This window comes from Polistes dominula, unplaced genomic scaffold, assembly GCF_049000335.1.
Source record: "Polistes dominula isolate Pdom_NZ unplaced genomic scaffold, Pdom_raw_medaka contig_80, whole genome shotgun sequence".
In the NCBI taxonomy this organism is placed as follows: Eukaryota; Metazoa; Arthropoda; class Insecta; order Hymenoptera; family Vespidae; genus Polistes; species Polistes dominula.
In genome coordinates, this window is record NW_028301111.1 from 2,911,507 (window position 1) to 2,929,665 (window position 18,159).

The window sequence follows — 18,159 nt, forward strand, 5'->3', positions numbered from 1 at the left end:
ACACGCATTGAATTTTTTTTAAATGTATAAACCAACACTATGCCGCCATTTTTTGTGTTCTATTTGAAATAAGAGTAATAATTTATCGTTCGAGTATAATGTTTTCTTTTGTTAATTAACAATTACCTTTTTTTATGTATAGAACGTTAATTATTTTAAGTTACATAGAATTTAATTAGAGCTCGTCGGTTGTGTTTGATAAATACTGCATAAATGTTATCGATCTAGTTAAAAATTTTATTATATTCGAAAAGATAACGAATAATTGTAAATTTTAATAACTTTTATTATTTCATTCGACATATCATATAAGTTATAAATTTATATTTTATTATTTAATACTTTATTACAGATAAAATTGTATGGATCTGTAATAATTTACTGTATTTTCATTTTTCATTTATATTATTAATGATACTTCAAAGATCATTCTTTACGTTATTTATCAAACACACATACATACATAATATAAAATAATATATTACTATATTAAATTAAAATAATTCCTCATTATTATTAACTTTATTCAATCGTGTCGGTAAGGTAAAAATCTATCGACTTGAGATAACTGTACTTCGATGGTGCCATCTCTCGTATTAAAAATAAACTCGTATTGTCGTCGGTAAGGTAGAAATTTATCGACTTAAGATAACACGTACTTCGATGGCGCCATCTCTTGTATTAAAAATAAACTCGTATTGTCGTCGGTAAGGTAGAAATTTATCGACCAAAGATAACTGTACTTCGATGGTGCCATCTCTCCTATGACAAATAAACTCGTACAAATTTAAAGCGTTAAAAGATTACCGACCGAGTAGTTAAATTATACAAAGAAGGAAAAAAAACAAACATAATTTATATCACGTTGCAAAATTACATTTATAATGTCAGACGAATCTGAATACGACATAGAACCTGAAGTATTTGACGTTTACAAAAGAAAATATCAAATGTTGTTGGACAGATGTGAAATTTTACAACAGGTTAATTTATATTTGTTTTTTTTTTTTTTTTCAAAGTGTCACATTTTGTTTGTTTTTTTTTTCTAAATATATTTCCATAAAACATTTTATTAATTTATTATAACATTTAATTCATTATAGGAAAACGAAAGATTAGTTTTTCGTATTCAAAAAGTAAGAAAATTACTGAAACGAACGAGAAAGGAAAAAAAGTTAGTGTGTAATAGGTTATGTTCTAACCTAAAAACAATTATAAATCTAATTAATAATAAAAAACAACATATACATATATATATCTACATATATACATAAACATTTTACAAATAAACAGATTTTTAATCGATCGATTGGATCAACATGGAGATCGTTGGAGGGAAGCACCAATGGGTGTTTTAGAAGAGAACAGTGTATTTCAATCAACTTTCAAACAAGAGAAAGGTACTAAAGCTGCACCAAATAATTCTAAAGAAGACAAACCAAAAAAAGTAACAAAAAGGAAAGGTACTAAGGCAGATCCCAATGCACCCAAAAGACCAGCGAACCCTTTCTTTCAATTTTGCCAAGAACAAAGACCACGTGTAATGGAAAGGTTGGCTGGTGATCCTGAACCAAGTAAACAAGAATTGACAAGACAATTAGCGACTACATGGAAATCTCTTAGTTCTGAAGATAAAAAGGTATCTTCTTATCCAAAACCATTTCATAATCTTCCCATTTTTGTATACATTATTTAATTCATATTTTTTTGTTTAGGTCTATTATGACATGTACGAACGTTCCAAAGAAAAATATGTCGCAGAAATGCAAATTTATAATAAAAAAACAGAAGATCCACCTAATCATCAAATGTCTTTAAATAAAACTTAATGATTATTTTAATATTTACTGTATATATTATTATTATTATTATTATTATTATTATGATCATTAATTGTACGTTTGTATTTACGACCACCACACATGTAATTATTATATAATATAATAGATAATCTATATAAAAACGCAAATCACACCTTTGTCCTTATTTGCTTCTTCTTTTTCTTAATAAATAACCCCCATATATATATATATATTTATTATTTATATTAGAGTATTAAACAACGTAGTAATAAAAGAATATTTTTCAACAACAATAGAAAAAAAAATAAAATAAAATAAATCATGCGTTAAAAGTGTCTTTCTTTTTACGTAGAAATGCCATAGTCTTTATGGGATCACTTTCATTCGCATGTTTCATAACAGACGGTTCATGAACCCTCATAAATGGATTTGTAAGTTTTTCATTTTCTATTGTACTCGGTATAGTTGGAATTTTCTTGTCACGTTGTGTTTTAGCCCATTGCATCTTCTCACGAATTGCTTCGTTTTCTGGTTCAACATGAATACCATATTTCAAATTAGCAATGGTATATTCATGTCCACAATATACCTTCTGTAAAATAAATATATAATATATATTGAATTCAATAATTTTTTAGATAAGATAATAAGAATCATCTCTTCACCGTTTCATCTGGTAGTTTACCCAAAATTTCAATGAGCGCTTTATACATTTGATCAGCAGTACCTTCAAAGAATCTTCCACAACCACCAGCAAATAATGTGTCACCTAATTAATTGAACTATTTAGAACATTTAAATAATAATACATATATTGTAATTAAATTATGTTACCTGTAAACACTGCAGGTGTATCACCTTCTTCAGTAACGTAATAACAAATATGTCCAGTAGTGTGACATGGTGTTGCAAGACATCGTACATTCAAACTTCCAATGTTAAATGTATCATTGTGTTGTACTTTGCAAGTAAGTGCACCAACTCTATCATCTCCACCATAAACTTGCAAATTATCAAAATTCTTCACCATCTTATCGTTACCTCCAGCATGATCCCAATGATGATGTGTCGTTAAAATCTTCGTAAGATTTACATCATTTCCTTTAACTGCATCTGCAACTGCTTCTGGATCAACTGGATCTACTATGGCAGCTTCTTTGGATTTCTCATCGATTATCTTACAAAATCAATCAATTTCTAATTAGATAGATTCATTTGTAAACAATGATTGTTCCCTTGCACTATAATTATGTGTGTATGAGACATATTCCCTATGAAATAAAACTTGGACCACCCTTCCCTTTATCTGAGACTTGGGACATGTATTATCAGTGAATTTCACGTAAGAATTTTACTCATATACAAATTCACACAAATCATATAGTACTAGGGATAATAAAAACAAATGAATATTTACATACAAGATACATGTAATTATCCTGAAGCGCTGATAAGATTTGGACCTTCATTTTGGGTTGTTCTATTAGTACTGAATTACTATGCGTACCACGAAAACCATTTGCAGCAATGCTTCGTGCTAATAATATAAAAAAAAATCTCTATTATTCTTTTTTTAAATATTTTATTAATTAACCCTTTCGTTTCAGCAGTTTAATCCACCAAAGTTTCATCATCGTAGGGAAACACTCGTAGATGCCTGATATATCCGGCACACGAAACGAAAGGGTTAAACAAATATTTGTTTAATTATATATTAACATAAACGTATTATAATTTCTAAAGAAAAAATATATATAATATTTATTTACTAAGATAAGATAATAAAGCACGGGTTAAATATTTGCCAACAATCATGATTTGATTATGCAGTACATGTAGTGTTACTACTTGACTCAAATAGTTATCTATGTATATTGATATGAATTTAAATAAAGAGAATTAATTGTTATCATACGATGATATATAAAAAGAAACTATGAAATAAAAAAAAAACCCCCCTATAATTATCTACAAGCTACAAGATTATTAGAGGTTAGAAAAAATATATCTTTCTAAGAAACTAACAACACAAGTATAGAAAATGACATGCGATTATAATTAATCATTTAATCGTGCAATTTGATTTAAAAAAATATTATTGTGTGTGTGTGTGAACAAAATATTATAACGCAAAAATATAAAAAAAAAATGCAATACCCTTGAAGTATACAGAAACGAGTCGATTTTCTAACCAAGTGGGACACGAACGAAATGCAGCATTAAATGACATTTTTTTTTACTTTTCTATTTGTTATTAATTATTTTTAATCTTTTTCGATTAAATATATCAATTTTTCAATCGTTTATAAACAAACTCACAAAAGCTTTTAAATGATATTAATTAAAAAGCAAAGAGCTTGATCTAACAGTGAGGTTATGTACTTGCCTGATAAGAATACGTGTAGTTACTAAAATGTCAGCTGATTGAAACTGGGGAGAAAACATGCACACAATACCGGCATTATTCGTCATATAGGTTAGGTTTCAACGCTTCCTACCAAATCAAACAAAAATACAGAGACAGCTAATAAACTATAGCTGATAAATTCAAATTATTTATAATGTCTGAATGTAGTTCAAAAGATGTTATAATTATAAATGACGATGATAATAATAAAGGTACATTTTTTTTCATTGTTATATTACTGTAAATACTATTAATAATTTACAAAATATATATATACATGGTGTCGCACTATTTTCTACACAAATTTTACAAACATATATACACTACATAAGTAACAATAAGACACCCTGTATATACACTTGATAAAGTTGAAAAGTATTTTTGTTTTGTTGTTGTTGAAGCTCAAAACTTTTCAACCCACCATGTATATTGTTTAACTGTATTTACATTAACTGTATTATTATAATCATTCGTTTGATTTTACAGTTACAGAAGAAGATGAGATAGCTGCAATTGATTATGAATTGCGACAAATAGAAACGGAATTGCAAAAGTTGGAAGACCGTAAAAAAGTATTAATTCAACGTAAAGAAAAATTACGAGATGATGCACTTTTGAAAAAGAGTTTGTCCGTATCAAAGAAAAACTGGGAAGGTGAAGACTTCGATTGGTCGAAAAACTTGAGAAAAGCATTAAAAGATATTTTTAAAATAGATAATATGAGACCATTACAATTGCCAACGATTAATGCAGTTTTATCTAACGAGGATGTTATTTTAATTATGCCAACAGGCGGTGGCAAAAGTTTGTGTTATCAATTGCCAGCTGTAATTAGCAAAGGCATTACAATAGTAGTTTCTCCTTTGTTATCTTTAATGGAGGATCAATTACATGGATTGCACAAACTTAACGTAAAAGCTTTAATGTTGCACGCTAAAGCAAATAAAGAAAATGTTAAGACCATAATGAATTCATTGATAGATAAAAAATCGGATCTGAAATTAATTTATGTTACCCCGGAATACATGGCCAAGTCTAATCGTTTTATGAGCAAATTACAAAAGGCATACGAGTTGAAAAGATTAGATCGTTTTGCGATAGACGAAGTGCATTGTTGCAGTCAATGGGGACACGATTTTAGACCGGATTATAAATTTCTAGGAATTTTAAAATCAATGTTTCCAGGTATACCAATTCTTGGTCTTACTGCAACAGCTCCTGCCAAGATTATTTTGGATGTACAAAAGATGTTGGACATTCAAGGATGTTTAGTTTTGAGAGCACCATTTAACAGACCAAATTTATTTTATGAAGTACGTCGTAAACCAGCAGATAAGGACACCTGTCTCTCAATGATAGAAAATTTATTAAAAAATAGATTTAAGGATAAATCTGGTATAATTTATACAACTACCATTAAAGATGCTGAACAATTAACCACAGATTTACGTGGTTTGCAATTAAAAGTAGGATGTTATCATGCAATGTTAGAAGCAGATTATAGATCTGAAGTATACGCCAAATGGATATCTGGTAAATACCAAGCAGTGATAGCTACGATAGCATTTGGATTGGGTATTGATAAACCTGATGTTAGATTTGTCATACACCATTGTATTTCCAAATCTATGGAAAATTTCTACCAAGAAAGTGGTAGAGCTGGTAGAGATGGTAAAAAGTCAGCATGTATCGTCTTGTATCGTTTACCGGACATTTTTAGATTGAGTACCATGGTGTTTCAAGACAAAGTTGGCTTACAAAATTTATACAAAATGTTAGAATATTGTTTGGATCAAAATTCATGTAGACGTAGTCTGATAGCTAAACATTTTGAAGAAACTTGGGAAACCAAGGATTGTGCTGAAATGTGTGATCATTGTCGTAAACCTAAAGAAAAGAAGGAATTAAACGTAGCACCTTATTGTAGACATTTGTATGAAATAATTACTAAAGCTATTCAAAATGAAACAAGATTAACAGCATTAAAGTTAATAGATGCCTGGTTTGGTAAAGGAGCATCTTTATTAAGAGTTGCCAAAGTGCCTACACCATCATTTACAAGAGAAACTGGTGAAGCTATAATAGGACATTTACTAATAAATGGCTACCTGCAAGAAGACTTTCATTTCTCAGCGTACTCAACGATATCTTATTTGAAACGTGGACCTAAATCTGGATTAGTTTCTAACAAAGACTATAAAATAATATTTAATTACGAAGCTCATTAGTGTATACATATGAATACTGTAAACTGTATAAAAAGTATTATTATACAACAAAACTGTTAAACAGATCAACCAGTAACAACGAATGCAATGAATATTATTTATTTATTTCTAACTAATATACAATAATTGCATTGTTCAGTAATAATATAACTGTTGAATCATGCATTCGATGTTATTCGGGAAAATAACAAAATTAATTGGTTAGTGGAATGAAACTAAGATAAAGTTTAAGAGAAAATATTCATATATACAAATGTTGAGAGAGACAGAAATATAGTAGAACTCTCTAGGGAAATTGAAACTAAACAGAGAGGAGGAGACTAACAATTTAAGAGAGTGGAGGAATGGCAAAAAAAAAAGAAAAAAAAGAGAAAAGTGGGCAGCAAAGCTCAAAGATCAATAAAAAGAGCAAGCGGAGAGATGCAACGTTAACGATGGTATGTCGGTAGCTCGGGTAGTAGGGCAAAAAGCACGCAGGTTTCGCGATCAAATGGAAATATTGATCCTCAGTAAGAGAGACAGAGAGAAATAGTACAAAAGAGAGAGAAGGAAGAAGCAGCAGCGCGAATCTTAGCATGTGGCTAAACACGTTTTACGTTGCGTTGAAACAACGATCGTTTTTTCTGTATTTAACAAGTCAATGATTAGTTTTTTATTTATCATTTTATATCAAATTTTGATAGAAGATATCATCTTACGAAGCTGACTAAAATTCATTAACAACAAAGTGACGTTTGATGTACGTATGATGTCTTGTTATGTTTGTAATTTTTTGATATGATTGTACATACAATGATCATCTTCCTCTCTCTTTCTCTCTCATCTTATTCGTATAATTATTAAACAAACATTGATTCTACTCTTTTGTATAATACACTGATTGGTCAAAAGATTGGAATTTTTTATATAAATTGCCTTACCAAATTGATTTGTCAACAAAACTTTACAATACTATACTTTGTACTGTATTTATCTTTAATAATAACTATTAAAATTAATTTTTGTTTGTATTTTTTTTATAATTGAATATTTTTCTTGTTAACATTGGCACTAATGTTTTAATTTTAAAATACAATTGTATTGAAAAATATGCATTAAATTGTACGCAAGAATACGTTGAAATATTTTTATACAGTAATTCCTTAACTTTTGACCAATAGTGTACACGACATGTTTTCATAATTACGTCAGTATTTTTTTGTACATTTTTATTGTACATAAATAATGTCCTTACAGACTCTAACACATGTGATTTTGTTATTTTAAGATATTCTTTTTTTACTATTGAAATTATTTGGTCAAAACCTTTGACCTGGACATGAATAATTCGTCGTTTACGATCGAACGTGTGAACTCACGTCGAGGAAATCTATTTTTAAATAAAATATAAGATTCTTTTTGGCTCAACTTTTTTTTACATACATGTTTTATCAACAAATATTTGTCGTTAGTTTCGTCTTTTAACGAACAATTGTTGTTGCATCAATTGCACATAGATGTTTTTTTTTTATAATATTTGATTATTTTACATGTAACTGTATTTATATTGATTCAATATCAATATAGTAACTGAATAAACATTATTATTATTATTATTTATTTATTTAATAAATAAAAAAAAAATACGACGTCGTAAAAAAAAAGGTGCATTTTATACTGCAACTCATTTGAAATGTGTCTCAATTGCAATTGTACAACACGTATAATTAATAATTAAAAAAAAAAAAAAAACTATAACAAAACAATGTTATCAATGAATTTAATTATGATCCGAAATTATTTTCCAATTTTTTACACCCCTATCAAATGTAAACTCGATCAAAGATACGTCAATTTTTGTTATTTTTAAAATGAATTTGATTAAAGTGAACATAGAAATGAATTAATTGCAATAGATCAAGTTAACCAATCACCGTACGAGAATAAGACGCATTTTGAATGTCGATAAATCGAATTGATTTTGAACAAACAAAGAAAAAAATGTGTTAAATTTCAAACGTTGTTTCAATTTAAATGATTGAAATTTTCGAATAAATGATAGACAACATAGAAAATTGATTCTACTGGCGGAAGTTAAAACGTTGCATAATGGATCGAGGTCAACGTATGTCAGGCTTTTTATCGTACCGGAAAGTGTCCCATTTAGAAATCACGGACACCCCGCGGTTCTTCCTAAGTTCTCAGAGCGCATGGCGCGAACCGAGAAATTTCACCACTACCTTCCCCTTTTCATTTGGTTTTCTTGCATCGACACCTCTAAACCAAGAACTTTATTTAATATATAACATCTCTTTGATATTTTTCAGAATTCACGAGTTAACAAAAAAAAAAAAAACAACAACCCGTTCATCTTGGATAAAAAAAAAAAAAAACAACTTGTCAAGTGTGAACAACTTTGAACAACTTTGAACAACTTGTCGCAAGTCAAATAAGGGTGCAGACCAAAAAGAAAAAAAAATGCATCTCAACCGTATGGATTATCAAAAGAATATTTGTGCGTGTCACAATAATTGTAAACATTTGAACAAATATAAATGTGATTCTAAATGTGAATGAAGAAAAAGAAATAAATTGTAAGTAAAAAGCTAAAGGAAAGGTGGGGGTGAGTGGGGGGTGAGAAAATCGAAAAAAGTAACTTAGGGAGTCCATGATACGAAACGAGGGAGGTTTGTTAAAAGACGAAGATGCCGCTTCCGAGTATTCTGAGGAAAGCGAGCAGTTACATCCTAGGCGACGGCAGCCAGGATGAACGTCGTACAATTTATCAGGATGGTGAAGCATTGTTTTGTAAGAACAATGTTTGCGTACATCCGCCAACTTTGACGCGTCAAAATTCTGACGTGGTGCATCACCCTGGTTACATGACCATAACCTGTAAGTTTAATAAAAATTCTGACGTGCCAACTTTGCATCTCAGTTGGATACCTAATTCTACTTTACGCAAACATCCGACTACATTGGAGAGTTTGAACGTAAGGAAATTGGAGAGTATTGTGAGTCATCGTGACTCTGAGATTGGTGAGTCTTGTCATGTAAAGATTCCTGAATTGGGAGAGAAACGTTATGAGAGTATTTGCGATAAAGAAACTTTAGAAGAAAGAGTTGACGTTTGTTTGGAAGCTAAAGAACCCATTAGATGTGGTGATTGTGAACGAGTATGTTCAGGAGGATTTTCTACTGGGATACGTATTACAGAGGAAGACAATTTTTCTCATGACATTGGGGAATTTCGAAATAAGAAAAAAATTATTCAATGTAGAAACTTAGTCAATGGGGAAGCTAAAGGAAATATCTGTGATGCTGCTATGGGAGTCATTAGAAAGGACAGGGATCATATGATCAATCGTTTTCATTCTGAATCCATGAATGATGCAGAAAAATGTAAAGATACTTCTGAGAACATGGAAGAAGATCGAATACATTTATGTTATGATAATGTAAGCATCAAGAGTCGTAGTATGTCTCTGACTTCAACTTGCAGTCTTTCGATATCTGCCCATACCGATGGTATGTAATTAAATATGGAAGATCCTATTATTAAATCATTTTAATATCTTTGTTTTATTCTCAACAGAAGAAATACCTTCATGGATGAGATCCCCTGAACTTCTAGCACTGCAACACAATCTAACATTTCCTGAAAGTGCTACTGCATCTCCTGTTACATTGAGAAGAGCTCATCGATGTCGAAGATTTTCCGTTGATCTTAGCGAAATGCGGTCCTTGAGGTTGTTCTTTGCAGATCCAGCTTGTACCTGTGGACAATTGGTAGTTGCAAGTAGAGAAAGCCAATACAAAATTTTACACTTTCATCATGGTGGATTAGATCGGCTTGCTGCTACTTTGCATCAATGGCATCAATTACTTTATCCAAGATTGGATGCTGATACGGAAGAAACTCTTCCTTACAAGTATGTTACAATATATTATTAACAATTTTATGTACACATTAACAATATCATTTATAATTACAGGCATTTTATGGTTTGCCGACCTGAAGTAAGCCGCGATGAATTGCATCCTGAAGAAGGACAGGTTCCAATGATCACGTCATTGGCATGGAAAGATTTGTTAAATGAAAAGGGACAAGTAGAGGATGATTTGGCTCTTCGTAAAGGAATATTTTTTGGAGGATTAGAACCAGCTTTAAGAAAAATTGTTTGGCCTTTCCTCTTACATTGTTATTCTTATCAAAGTGCTTACGAAGATAGAGAACAAATTGATGCACTTAGGAGACAAGAATACGATGATATTCAGAAACGTAGATTGAACATGAATCCTGAACAGGCTGAACGTTTCTGGCGAAATGTTGTTTGTATTGTGGAAAAGGATGTTGTTAGAACGGATAGAGGAAATCCATATTACGCTGGAGAGGATAATCCAAATATCGAGGTTATGAAGTAAGAATCTACCCTGATAATTATAATTATTATTAATAATCACATAACGATACTTTAAATTAATGAATATCTCATTTGTTAGAAATATTTTACTAAATTACGCTGTTTACAATCCCCGTTTGGGATACACACAAGGAATGTCTGACTTGTTGGCTCCATTGTTAGCTGAACTTAACTCAGAAATTGATGCCTTTTGGTGTTTTGCTGGACTGATGCAAAGATCTGTAGCCGTGTGTACACCTACTGATGTTGATATGGATAGAAATTTGTGTTATCTAAGAGAATTAATTAGAATTATGGTACCAGATTTCTATATGCATCTACAGAAACATACTGATGCCTTAGAATTATTGTTTTGTCACAGATGGATCCTCTTGTAAGTATAATAAACAAAACAATAATGACTTTACAAAATGTTATCTAACTAATTGCAATGTTTTTGTTTTTCCTATTCTAATTACAGATGTTTAAAACGTGAATTTCCAACGGAAGTTGCTCTAGTCATGTGGGAAGCTTGCTGGGTCAATTATTTGACGGATCATTTTCATTTATTCCTTTGCTTAGCCATAATGTGCGTTTATGCAGAGGATGTAATAGCGCAAGATCTTAGAACCGACGAAATGCTGTTGCATTTTAGTTCATTAGCTATGTACATGGATGGAAATTTGATATTAAGAAAGGCACGTGGTCTTCTTCACAATTTTCGTCAACTCTTACGTTTGCCTTGCACGTTAGCTGGACTTTGTCGTCAATGTGGTCCAGGAATGTGGGATAGCAGTCATGATCCGGTAATCGAATGTATTGGTCATGAAGATGCACCATGTCCTTATTTGGATAACTATGATTAAACGACCTAATTTTATCTAACAATTACATACTACAATTATACATGCTTTACCGGATTTGTAATGAAAGTAAATTTATCCACGTTAAAAACAAAACAAAGCCAATGGATAATCGAATGCATTTTCTAATTTGTACAAAAATTCAATCTGCCTCTGAATGTTTTCAATATGTCGGATATAAAATAATGGTCCATGTTTAAACATGCATTCGATTAAATTACATGTAATATCAATATTTAGTCTAATCTGATCGAAAAATACACACATATCCTATGAAAACAAGAAGAAAAATTAAAAACAAACAAAAGAATAGATGATTTTTGATAAAAAAAAAAAAAAAAAAAAAAGAAAATGGCCAACCATTGAAATTTAAAAAAAATAATAATAAATGAACAAGTTTAGTAGTGATATAGGGACAATGATATACAGCTTTTTAGAATGTTCACATTGCGAATCTTATATACAGAATATTTCTTAACACATAGAACTCATTTTCATCGATGAATTAAAAGACGACATTAGAATACGAAAATTGTTCATGTGAACATATAATTTGGCTATTGAAAAAAAAAACAAAACAAAAAATTGCAATTACCAAAAACATTAGAACGATGTTGAATATTTTGAACAGACTTTTTGTAGAAACCTTGTGACAAATGTTTTTAACTGTATAAATGGGTCATCAATAATTTGAATGATATTTTCATTTATTTCAAAGTATGAAACTTAGTTCTCATATCTCATCGATTAATTCAATTCCATGTATTAGAAAATATTTTGTAACTTATACAAATAATATAATATCACAGCGAATGATACAATTGTAGACATTTCATGATATATATTGTATATATATATACCAATGATTTTTAAATGCATAATAATAATAATAATATATCCAATTATTGCGATTTAGAGAGAAACAAATTATCACAAGAAAATATTTAGAGATTCTGCACATATACACCCATACATACACACACATATATATACCTTTTAGTACAATCAAAGACTGATAATCGAAAAAGGATGATTGATAGAAAAATACAACTTATAATCATCCTAGTCTTTAAAACTTCACAATTAATTAAAATGAAATTGTTTTAGGTAATATGTACGAAGATATTTAATTAAATAAGGTCGATTATCAATTTTTAATGAAAGACACGAACAAATTAATTAATTAAATAAATAAATAAATAAATAAATAAATGCTTTCGAGTGTACAGAACCAAAATCAATGAGAGGAATCAAAGATGTTGTTGTCTTTTTAAAGCCGCGTGTAACAAAAATTATGAACAAAAATTATGAACAAAAATATCTCTTATATATATATATATATATATACAAATACAATTTCTATTTTAAAATTCTTTTAAACAAAAAATCATCAACCTCACGATATACGTATATATATATATATATTTAGAAAATTTTAAATCTACTTGCCATTAATTACGAGTGACCGTACTATTTAAATTAATTCTAATATTTAATGAAAGTTTTATTAATTTTTGTTGTTGTTCTTTTAATGTAATGTCTGCGTTTGTTTTTTGAATTTTATAAGAAATTTATTCAATGCCTCATTGACTGTGAATTAATATATTTATATATATATATATATATTTTTTTTTCTTTTCTTTTTTTTTTTAATGTCCTGTTGTTGTCTTGTGTGATAGTAAAAAGTATCGTGTGTTTATTTCATAAGACATTTAAAAAAAAAAAAAAATCGTGATAAATGTAAACGAATGTTTGTGATCATTCGTTACAGAAATCTTACACATTGGTAATTATTTCTCTAAACATTATGAAAACGATTATAAAAAAAGAAAAAAACAATACCAATTTATAAGATTTCTGAAAAGAATTGTTACGTGCTTTAACTGTGCTACCTTGTGTTGTTGGAATTTGAAAAAAAAAAAAGAAAAAAGAAAAAAAAACAGAGAATTCTATCCGTGTTAAAAAAGTCTGTCACACACTCGAGTCTATTAATTATTATTATTATTATTATAATAAGAACTATGAAATTAATATTATAAATTAAGTAATAGTAATGTGTATATATGCATATAAAAAAAAGAAAAGAAAAAAAAATAGACAAAAAATAAATCTAAATAAACTTGTACAATCAATTTATATTTTTTTGTTTTCGCACTTGCACCAGTTATGAATCATCGTGTTTCGTTTGTATTTTTTTTTTTTTTTCTTGACAAATATATTACATATGCACTTTCTTGTTTTTGTTTTATTGTACGCTACACTCGTGTTTTTTTTTTTTTTTTTTTTTTTTTTTTACAGGTACAGAGTATCTCGAACATACTATCAGTACTTTTTTTTCTTTCTTTTTTTCTTTTTTTGGCAGTTTTACACACTTATAGAAAAATATTTCTCTACTATTTATCTTAAGACTTATGCATACATACATACATACATACATACAATATATATATATAATAATAATAATAATAATAATAATAATATGTTATCATATAACTTAAATTATAATACATTTTAACGATATTCTATTTACTTGCTCACTTTTGGCCTTTTAAAAAAACACCGTTACACATTTTAATCAGTGAATAAAAAAAACATCATTCACAATACAAATTTGCAAAAAAAAGAAAAAAAAAGTTCAAATATATTAAATGAGACATATATAATATAAAAATTACAAATAAAGTTATCATTAGAATTGGAAAAACGACAAAAAAAAAGAAAAAAACATAACGAAACATTTTTTAAAAAAAACAAATTTTATGATCACGTTAATAATACTGTCCCTCACATATTTTAAAATCAATTCTTATCATTTCATTTAAATATCACTTATTTGTGAAAGATCTCTTCTTCTTCTTCTTCTTCTTTACATAGAATAGACATCAACATTTTAATATATATATATTTTTCAATATATATATATATATATATATATCTATATATATGCTAGAATACAGCAATGAAAAGTTAACTGTTAATATAGTAGAAAAAGAATTGCAATTTACATTTATCAGATTTGGCTTGTACAACGTCGATCCTGACTTGTGCAAGAGTATTGTCAAGTTTTCTTTGTTTTTTTTTTTTTTTTTTATTATTTAATGCGACACATTTGCAAACCACCTGCTGCTCAGTGTCATAAACCTGCCGATCAGACTTCTTTGCATTAACCATTTGAATACCAACATTGGAATGATTTCAAATGTTTATTTAATTAATAAAAATACTTCACTTTATTGAAACAATATATGAAATAATAAATAATGAAATGATTTGACATTTGTTTTTTTTTTCTAATTAAAAAATACTTGGATAATTCAAATGGTTTAAAGAAATGCAGGATGATTTCTTTTATCAATTAGTCCTCATATCATTCGTTTTAAGTACAATAATATTAATCCATCATCTCTGATAACACTGTCATATAATTTCACGTCTTTCTTAAATTACTAATTATTATCTATCATTAATTTGACTGGTTCCTGTGTATTTAGGAACTTATGCCCATGAAATATTGCGATACCAAAATGGAATAATTTTTCTCTTTTTTTTTTTTCATTATTTCACGTACACAAACGGTATACTTGATATTCAATCATTTATTGTACATATTGATCACTCGGATCTGTAATATGCACAATTTGTATTGACAATTTACATGCTACTATTTAATAAACGCTTTTTGAAAATAAATTTGTATGAAATTAACCGATACTAAAATCATGCAAGCAATTGCCCAAACTGTTACAAAGATTAACCAAAAATTGCTGGCAAAGGGACTAGCAAATTTATTTATTACACCAAGACCAATAATTTTATTTGTTTTTTTCTAGCATAATAAACCAAAAAGGTTGGAATTAAATATTGAATACAAGTACCCGCATAAGATCCTGTTATGCCAACTAATTTAGAAAGATCTTTGGTGCTCATAGCAATCAAATATGGCGGTAATATCGCTAATATTGGAAATATTAATTTTCTCAGACAAAAATTATAAGAAGTATCGTCGTATAAAAATAAAGATTGTAAATTATTTCTAAGTGTAATAGCGATGATTGGAAAACTCGTGCTCAATGTGAACACGGGAAATAATGCTAAAAAATATTCAATGATTAGCATAAAGATGTTAGAACTTTTTGAACAATCGCCAGATCCGCGTGGTCCAAAATCCAATGTGTAAAGATCGTCGAGATGTTCAAAAGCAAATGCACCGGTCAGTGCAAGTAAAAGATAAAAAAATGCTATCAATACGTAATCCAATGCGAGAGATCGATTAAGCGTAGATTTGTTTGCAATTGGAGCTACCAATGCGGGTAAAGAATGATGACACATAAAAGAATATACGCAAGCACCAAATAGACTAGGAATTCCTGAAATAGTTACGTTATATTGATTATTGTAATTATCCTTTAATTATTATTGACACGTTCAACTTTGTTACCTGTTACATCTGCAAGCGGTGGGTTACCTCGTGGACCATTAATAATAAGTTTTCTAACTGCATACACGATCATGATAGTAAATGCAAGCCATCTCATCGCTGATGTTAATAATTGTAGATACTTGGTCTTCTGTATGTTGAAGAATACAAAAGGTCCCAGCATAAAAATAAAAGTCGTCTATAAACAAACAAAAAAACATGTGAATTCAATACAATACAATAAATAATAATATTAATAATTCAATAAAAAGATAACTTACAAGAAACATTCTATACGCAGACAATCTATCCAAAGTAGAACCTTCCCAACAAACTTCATTATCCGGTATAGTATCATTACAGGTTAAGTTTTGTGGTTGATAAGTACAAGCAATGTCTGCTACCGATTTAGCTACAGCTGCACCATAAATACTTAAATCGCCATATAAATAAATGGCAAGACATAAATAAAACAATGTGGTGCCAAACTTATTGAAAAAAATTGATGCTATTTGTCCCATTTCTATTTTATCATGAATTATGTAATACCGATAGGTTGTATCCGATTTATCTGGACTGGCTGTGTGAACGGTAACTAATGGTGTATCTTCAGAATCTGAATTTGAGGGACAGGAGTCGCCTAATGTTTGCATTGCCTAAAAATAATGTTGCAATGTAGTTCAATATATTATTAATAACAAAACAAAACAATTAGAACGAGAGAGATAATAAGATAAGAAAAACTTACACGTTTACGGTGTTGAATTTGTCTCCAGGTTACAATTGCATTGGCTGATGCCATTACTTCAATAACAAATGTCACTGTCATAAAACTGTAATAATAAAAAATGCATAAGAATCATCACTTAGAATTATTATCTCAATAAAATAATATCTTTCTTATTTACCTTATAAATGCTAATATTAAAATCACACTGAAACCAAGAACCCATCCTGCTCGACTAAAAACAGCTGGAAGAGTTAAAGCTCCAGTTCCAACGATGAGATTAAAAATGTAAATCAAACCAACCTAAAAAAAAAAGAGATAACAAAACATTCAATTAGATTAAAGAAAAAGAAAATAATTATATTGAAATGAATGCAAGTGTAGTAATCAAAGTAAACATTTAATCTATTGTTATGTATATAGGTTATGTTAAAGGTACTGTCAAATTAGAAATTAAAAACAATAATGATTGACTTACCAATGTTGAATATTGATCACTCGAATTTTGTTCTGGCATCTTGAATGAACTTTCCTGACGTGGTGTGCAATCTCCGAAGAAAGGGTTATTCAATTTTAATTCTTATTGCAACTACATACGTGTTATTGACGTTACGGTAAATTTCCGAAGACGATAATGCACGAGATTTGATTTTTTCAAAATCGATCATGACTTTAGCATGACTAATCGATAAACATATTATTACACACGTATCGATATATAATTTATTTTTATGTTATATTTAAACTTTTATCATCTTCGTATATATATATATATATATATTTTCTTCTTATCGAAATCTTTTTATAACCTTTCACAAACAAACAAAGCAAAAATCTCGACGACGATTCGCGTTGAATCATTCAAAATAGTACACGATTGATAAATCAATGTTTACAGCATGAAATATATCGAATAACATTTCGTCTCGTAGCGATATGAATTTATCGAATAAATTAAATTGTTTTTATTAATCTTCTTCCATTATTAGATTCATATCGATTTCTTTTTCGTGCAAAATACTTGCCCAATCAATTTTTATCACCAGCTTGTATGGTGCTGCCACCACTGTACGTGTGGTTAGAAATGCAACTAGTTTATTCGAACTATTATCGATACTCAGCGCCACTTTTCGAATACGATATATCGAATCAAATGCAACTCGTATTAATCGAGATAAATGACATGATCTATTTCTATGATAATAATCTCATGAACTAGGTTATGTTCTCTAACACATGCATGTGTTAATAAACCCTTTCAAGTAATAAATCACATTTAATAAAAATAGGAAGGAAATATATCGTTAATTTTGAAACTATTGTTAGATATAAA

General features: G+C 29.0%; 5 protein-coding genes across 8 annotated transcripts; 3 read left to right on the plus strand and 2 right to left on the minus strand.

Annotated features, from left to right (window-relative positions):
* The first annotated feature begins 811 nt into the window (after positions 1–811).
* Positions 812–1,969, plus strand: LOC107069559 (uncharacterized). The gene is made up of 4 exons (XM_015326985.2): positions 812–983; positions 1,104–1,174; positions 1,294–1,639; positions 1,716–1,969. The coding sequence occupies exons 1-4, from the start codon at positions 885–887 to the stop codon at positions 1,827–1,829; spliced, it is 630 nt and encodes a 209-aa protein (XP_015182471.1). The 5' UTR covers positions 812–884; the 3' UTR covers positions 1,830–1,969.
* Positions 1,970–2,019: 50 nt separating this feature from the next.
* Positions 2,020–4,296, minus strand: LOC107069558 (hydroxyacylglutathione hydrolase, mitochondrial). Of its 3 annotated transcripts, none has more exons than XM_015326983.2 (5): positions 4,189–4,296; positions 3,224–3,339; positions 2,637–2,979; positions 2,468–2,571; positions 2,020–2,394 (listed from the first exon to the last, which is right to left on the minus strand). In XM_015326983.2, exons 2-5 carry the CDS (start codon positions 3,269–3,271, stop codon positions 2,122–2,124), a joined length of 768 nt encoding a protein of 255 aa, XP_015182469.1. In that variant the 5' UTR covers positions 3,272–3,339; positions 4,189–4,296; the 3' UTR covers positions 2,020–2,121. The 3 variants fall into 3 exon arrangements, with proteins under 3 accessions (XP_015182469.1, XP_015182466.1, XP_015182467.1); XM_015326980.2 differs by lacking the exon at positions 4,189–4,296 and adding an exon at positions 3,960–4,182; XM_015326981.2 differs by lacking the exon at positions 4,189–4,296 and adding an exon at positions 3,572–3,718.
* On the plus strand, positions 4,281–9,142 carry LOC107069556 (ATP-dependent DNA helicase Q1). 2 transcript variants are annotated; one of them, XR_016178020.1, is made up of 3 exons: positions 4,281–4,421; positions 4,696–7,176; positions 8,744–9,142. XR_016178020.1 is itself a non-coding variant. In XM_089176764.1 (2 exons), exons 1-2 carry the CDS (start codon positions 4,364–4,366, stop codon positions 6,435–6,437), a joined length of 1,800 nt encoding a protein of 599 aa, XP_089032890.1. In that variant the 5' UTR covers positions 4,281–4,363; the 3' UTR covers positions 6,438–7,327. The 2 variants fall into 2 exon arrangements, 1 of the variants encoding a protein (XP_089032890.1); XM_089176764.1 differs by lacking the exon at positions 8,744–9,142 and having other exon boundaries at positions 4,696–7,327.
* Positions 9,122–13,521, plus strand: TBC1D16 (TBC1 domain family member 16). The gene is made up of 5 exons (XM_015326977.2): positions 9,122–9,944; positions 10,012–10,348; positions 10,412–10,837; positions 10,920–11,213; positions 11,301–13,521. Exons 1-5 carry the CDS (start codon positions 9,122–9,124, stop codon positions 11,683–11,685), a joined length of 2,265 nt encoding a protein of 754 aa, XP_015182463.2. The 3' UTR covers positions 11,686–13,521.
* A 1,224-nt stretch (positions 13,522–14,745) lies between these two features.
* Positions 14,746–17,909, minus strand: LOC107069557 (putative sodium-coupled neutral amino acid transporter 12). Its single transcript, XM_015326979.2, is given in 7 exon segments — positions 14,746–15,504; positions 15,507–16,049; positions 16,121–16,298; positions 16,381–16,755; positions 16,848–16,932; positions 17,008–17,129; positions 17,305–17,909. Coding segments are annotated over 7 exon segments (1,503 nt in total). The 5' UTR covers positions 17,344–17,909; the 3' UTR covers positions 14,746–15,343.
* Positions 17,910–18,159: the final 250 nt, after the last annotated feature.